The 6,000-nt window shown below is 36.8% G+C and overlaps 1 protein-coding gene across 6 annotated transcripts in view; it reads right to left on the bottom strand.

Annotated features, from left to right (window-relative positions):
- Positions 1-558: 558 nt before the first annotated feature.
- The window catches only part of ZNF793 (zinc finger protein 793), a 28,375-nt gene continuing 22,933 nt past the window's right edge, over positions 559-6,000 (bottom strand). For all 6 annotated transcript variants that reach the window (XM_046681248.1, XM_046681247.1, XM_046681245.1 and 3 more), the window contains exon 6: positions 559-3,181. In XM_046681248.1, the coding sequence (XP_046537204.1) occupies positions 2,199-3,181 (983 nt within the window). In that variant the 3' untranslated portion in view covers positions 559-2,198. The remainder of the gene's footprint in view (positions 3,182-6,000) is intronic.

Genomic DNA, 6,000 nt, shown 5'->3' with positions numbered 1-6,000 from the left:
GACTTCATGTTATATTCTGACATCTAGTATGAAATTTTCTTTTTCATATTTTTCTTGTCTAGATTCTCAAGCATTTATTTTTCCATATGGAATTTAAGATCATTTCACATAAAAAAAATCATTGAGCTTTAGGGTGATTTCAAAGGAAGTGCATATAAATTATTAGATGTTTACAGAGAAAAGCTCTTGATTTCTATTCCTTGCTTAGAAAATTATCTTTTTAACTAAAAACATTAGAGTCTCTTCATTTATTGGTATATAATCATATCATCAGTAAAAACAGTCAGTTTTACCTTTTCTTTTCCATTGTTTATACCTATTTAACTTTATTTTTTCTTGCCTTCACTAGAACCTCTAAGACAATATTTAGTAAAAATGGATGACAGTGGACATCCTTTTCTCTACTACTATTAAATTTTTGATTTTTTTAAAAAAAGATTTTTACTTTTCCTTTTTCTCCCCAAAGCCCCCCAGTACACAGTTGCATATTTTTAGTTGTGGGTCCTTCTGGTTGTGCTGTGTGGGATGCTGCCTCAGCATGGCTTGATGAGTGGTACCATGTCCACGCCCGGCATCCGAACCAGCAAAACCCTGAGCTGCCAAAACAGAGTGTGCAAACTTAACCACTCGGCCAGGGGCTGGCCCCGAAATTCTTGATTTTTAAAAAATGGCTTCAGCATATATATGCTATGGGGTTTTGGTAAAGAAACTCTAAGTGGTTACCATCTATTACAATTAATCATGAAGTCATCTGAGTGGGAGCATTTTCAGTTATAGATCTTTAATCACTTTCCCAAAGTCTTCAATGGTAATTGTTCTATCAAGTTTTCTACTTCTTACTGCAATTTTCATAACTTACACGTTGCTAGAAAAGCTTCTATTTCACGTTTTAGAAATATGTTGCTCTAGAGTTGCATGAAATATTTATTGTTCTTTTAATCACATCTTTATCTGTGATTATGTTTCTTATTCTGGATCAGGGATGCTTACAGGGAGGCAAATCTTGAACAATGTGGCCATTTGTCTTCTTACATGGATGACATGGCAGCTAAGGGAAGCGGACTTTTTTCAAAGGTTGGAATGATGAAAAAACTTGGATTTAGCGTCCAGGACATTTACAGGGAAATTTACAGGGAAGAAAAGTGGATGTTGCTGAATTAATTTGCAAAAAAAAGAAAAAAAAATCTCCTTCATTGGTCTTTGCATGAAACATTTCTGAATTATAAGACTCATATAAAGAGTGTCTCTCCTACTAACTTGCTGCAAGGTATTTTAAGCAAGACTAACAAAATAGGAATAGCGCACAATATGCCAGGGACACGCTACTTCTGTCAAATAATGAATGTGCTGAGTAATCAAGTTTATAGTATTTTGTTCATCCAGTATCAGGTTGTGAAACTATTCCTTAGCTTTGCCTTTTCAACAATAATAAAGGCAAAATAAATAATTTATTATTTATTTAATGAATAAGATTTATTAAATAATATTTAATTATTTGTTATTTAATATATTTATTTATTTATATATTATCTTATATATTAAAATAATAAAGGCAAAACAAATGCCTTTTTAACATTAAAAACATCTAATAAAGTTTTTGGCTAACAAAAGACATTAAGAAACATTGCTTTGTTATTCAGAAAAGGGCCCAATAGTAAATGTTATAGCTATTTACATGTATTACAAAAGGGTGGAGAAAATGTAGCTGGTATAATGCGTTAAAGCTTTTTTTAAAATAGTTGACAATGTTATTATTATTATTATTGTTTTTGTATTGTTAAGACACAAAAAGACAGTGGTGATATTTAGAGTGGAAGTTTGGTGAATGGCATTCTACATACTGCGTGACATATGTGCTTGATATTCACAATTTATATTAAATTCACATTTATAATTCCAAAATATAAACAGTCTTATTATGTGGCTCACTGCGGAACATACTATAACATACCTCTAATTCTCTTCACATATATTTTGTATTCCATTGTCATTCCATTTAATAATTTTTAAACTTCCTTAAGCCAGAGTGACCATGTTTATGTTTTAGAAAGTATTTTCTATAATCTTTTGTATAAAATTTTCCATCACAATTGGAGCATGACTTCCTTTACTGTAAAACACTTTGTCCAAATTAATTAAATCAATGAGATTTCTCCTAAGGATAAATCCTCCACATAGCATGAAATAGGGTATCTTGCTCAAGGCTTTCCCACAATTATTAGGTTTTCATTCCTATAGGCATTCTTCCGAGCATGAATTTTCTGATGTCTACTGAGGTTTGGCTTCTGGTAGAAAGCTTTGCCACATTCATTGCATCCGTAGGGTTTTTCTCCGGTATGAGTTCTCCAATGTTTATTGAGGCATGACTTTTGGCTGAAGGACTTTCCACATTCTCTGCAACGATAGGGTCTTTCTCCTGTGTGTATTTTCAGATGTACATTGAGGTATGACTTCTCACCAAATGACTTCCCACATTCACTGCATACAAAAGGTCTCTCTCCTGTATGTGTTCTCTGATGTTCTCTGCGGTGTGACTTCTGGGTGAAGGCTTTCCCACAAAAAAAACATTCAAAGGGTCTTATCCCACTGTGAATTCTCTGGTGTTTAATGAGGGTTGACTTATGTGAAAAGGCTTTCCCACAGTCAGTGCATTCATATGGCTTCTCCCCAGTGTGACTTCTCTGATGCCTAATGAATTCAGACTTGTAGCAGAAGGCTTTCCCACACTCACTACAGGTGTGGGGCTTCTCTGTAGGTGGAACTCTCTTACGTTTGTACACAAGAGAATTGCTTACTGCTGGTTTATACGTAAGTGCTGGGTTATGGCTGAAAGCTTTCTCACAGTGACTGCATTCCCAGAGTTTTTCTCCATTAGCTCTTCGATCATGGTTTGTATGCTGTAACAATTTCCCATATCCATAGCACTCATCTTGCTTTTTTGAATAGTTTCTCTTAAAACCAATCAAGTCTAGGTTATGGTTCACACTCTTTCCACAAGGGTCCCAGTTATTGGAGTTTTGAATTGAAGGAAAAAGATCAGTGCTCCGAAGTGATATTTTCCCAAACTTATTATATTCATGGCTTCTTTCCTTGGGCAGTGTTTTCTTGCTGATGAATGCATCTTGCCTCAAAAGTATGTCTTGTCGTCTTTTCCTCTGGACATTAACTTGCCAAATGTTTTCTGGAGAAAGTACAGCAAACCTTTCTATATGAATCTTTGTATTATTATTATCTGGAATAAAAACTACTTGAGAAATGCTCTAAGAATTTAAAGGGTGCACAGTACAGAAATAGAGAGCACCAACCGTAACTAAAGGCACCGATGCAGGGAAGAGTGTGGTATGAGTAGGGAAGACTCAGAACACTGGCACAAATGGAATCAACATGTCATAGAGTACAGAAAGAAATAATTTTGAGGAAGATGGGATGATATTATAGAGCAATGGTTGGTAAACATGTTCTTACATAGCCAGACTAGATATTTTAGGCTTTGTGGGCCATTTGGTCTTGGTCACAATTACTCAACTCTCTCATTATATTGTGGGAACACAGCCAGTATTTTAAACATAAGGATGCAGCTGTGTTCCAATAAAACTTCATTCACAAAATCAGGTGGCCAATCTATAGGCCATAGTTTGCCAATCCCTGTTATAGAGGAAAGGGGTTTAAATGTCATACAGCATCTTGTACTCAATGGTTCTCAATGGTTCCTATGGTTCTCAGTGGGCAACTTCAGCCTCATCTGGGAACTGATATGCTGACAGATGTGCAGTATCCTGGGCCCCAGCCCAGACCTACTGAATCAGAATCTGCATTTTAACAAGTTGCCCAACATATTAAGAGTTTGACAAGCACTAATAAAGCAGTCATCAGAGAGGTTATCATATTCAGCTAGTTAGTGAGAATATAAATGGCAGGGCTCTAAGATGAGCTAGATGAAAGAAGGAATCAACAAAGCTAACCAGAACTTAAAGCAGGAGCTCCTAACTTGGTGGATAGAAATCAGGGGAGGTGTGAATTGGGATAAGAAAGAAAATCACATCTTTATTTTCATTAAGCTCTAACAACAATTGCACGTTTCCTTCAATGATGAATGTGAGCAACAAAACACAGTGGTATTAGTTCCTGTGACTTGTACTAGTTTGTGAATATGGTATTTTCATGTCACACAGTTGTTGAAGATTTCTCAAAATATGTTTACAATCATCTCTACTTTGACAGCATGAGTTATTACACCTGATGCTAGATCTCATTATTTAATGTATAAATAAGGAAGTACACCCACACTATTATCATATATTTTGAAAACATTTTGCTATTGCATTTTCTAACTTTATTTTATAGAATTACCGTATTTTATTAATTTGTTTCTTTTGTAATCTTATGGATTTTATTTTATTTTTCATATGTAAAAAGGGGTCTATTAGGCTTCACCAGAATGCCTAAGAGTTCCACGGCACAAAAACAATTAAGAACCCCAGACTTAAAGACATTCAGGCATGAGGTAATAATTTGGGTCCAATTTTAGGAGATGTTAGTGGAAAATGAAAAGTAGGGAGGAAGATTTAAAGCTATTTATCATATCAAAGAAAAAACCAACAACAAAACCAGCATATATGGATAGAACAATTAGAGAGGGTGGTAGAGACAGAAGATTCAAAATGAGCACATGGTAGCAAAGCTCTGGAAGAGGTAAGGGGAGGTATGTGTATGCATGTACTTGCGTGGGGACGTGGGGAGCAGGGGTGAAGGGGAGGTGGCAAGTAGGAATAAGGATGCCTTCAGTTTTTGCCATACAAAAACCAGAGGTAAGTGGACACAACTGTGGAGATGTGGTAAAATGAGGGGCTGGGTGGTACAAGGAGGACAAAAGGATGCAAAATGGCAAAGAGGCCAGTTGTGAGCATCATGTGGCCCCAGAATGGATGACTTTTTTGAAGGAGTTACACCACTGAGAAAAGTTTGGAAAACAGAAAATGCAGCAGCCCCTTGGAAGGAAAAGGCTGAGCTGCAGCCAGGGAAATAGAGGATACAGAACACTTATAAAGGAGGGCTGACTAGATTTTTTTTTTTTGGCAGTTATATAAAATTCTTGAAAGAGGGAAAAGAAAAGCAGCTGATAGCCAGGTTACAATGGCTTCAGGACAGTTGATGAGCACAGTTTAATGAAGTAAAATACACCCCAGAGGGCACTAGAGTGTGATGGTTAAGAGCATTGGTTCTGGAGCCTGACCACCTGGGTTCAAATCCCCATTCGGTCCCTTACTTTGCTATATGTTCTTAGACAAGTTTCTTAACCTTTCTGTGCTTGTTTCCTCTTTTATAAATGGGGTAATAAAGGCTGGATACTGCACAGGCATTGTAAGAGTCGAATGAGTTGATATATATATAGGGCTGAGAACAGTCTTGGTACATAGTGAGCACACCCTGAATGCTGACCAATAATTCTAATGCTCTTTCTGCTACTACTACAACCAGTGAAAGCTAGATGGTGGTAACTTCAAAGACATCATTTTGGGGAGAAGCATGAGAATGACTTGAATGGTTTGGGGGTTTCTATAATACTTAATTCAATTATGTGATTACAACACCAAGTATAAGTAGCATAAAGAGATCTGGGAACAGATGGCACTGACTCTTCTTGCTAAGCCCATGACTTGTGGACAAGCAGAAGTTCAGAGGCATCCTTGAGAGTGGGCTACTAATACTCAGAGTACCATGGGTATTGTTGGGATGTTTTACAGAGCTGATGGGAGAGTTATTCTGAATGTTAAATTGTAGTGGTTATGACGGGCTAAGTTCCACCATCTCCTTCGCCACCCAACTCACCCTGATCACCTCCTGGAGTTCACTGCTTCCTCCTCTGTGACTTGAGGAAATTAAAGGATTACGAGTAACTTAAGAGATTAAGGAAAGGATGGGAAGTGAGATTGTGGGTATGGCAGGCTGGTCTGAGCATTTTACTGGGAAACTGTTAGAATAGAGAATAGGAAAGGACAA

Source organism: Equus quagga, chromosome 13 (assembly GCF_021613505.1).
Source record: "Equus quagga isolate Etosha38 chromosome 13, UCLA_HA_Equagga_1.0, whole genome shotgun sequence".
NCBI lineage: Eukaryota > Metazoa > Chordata > Mammalia > Perissodactyla > Equidae > Equus > Equus quagga.
Note: the sequence above shows the minus strand (reverse complement) of the source record. Positions and strands in the feature narration are given on the sequence as shown.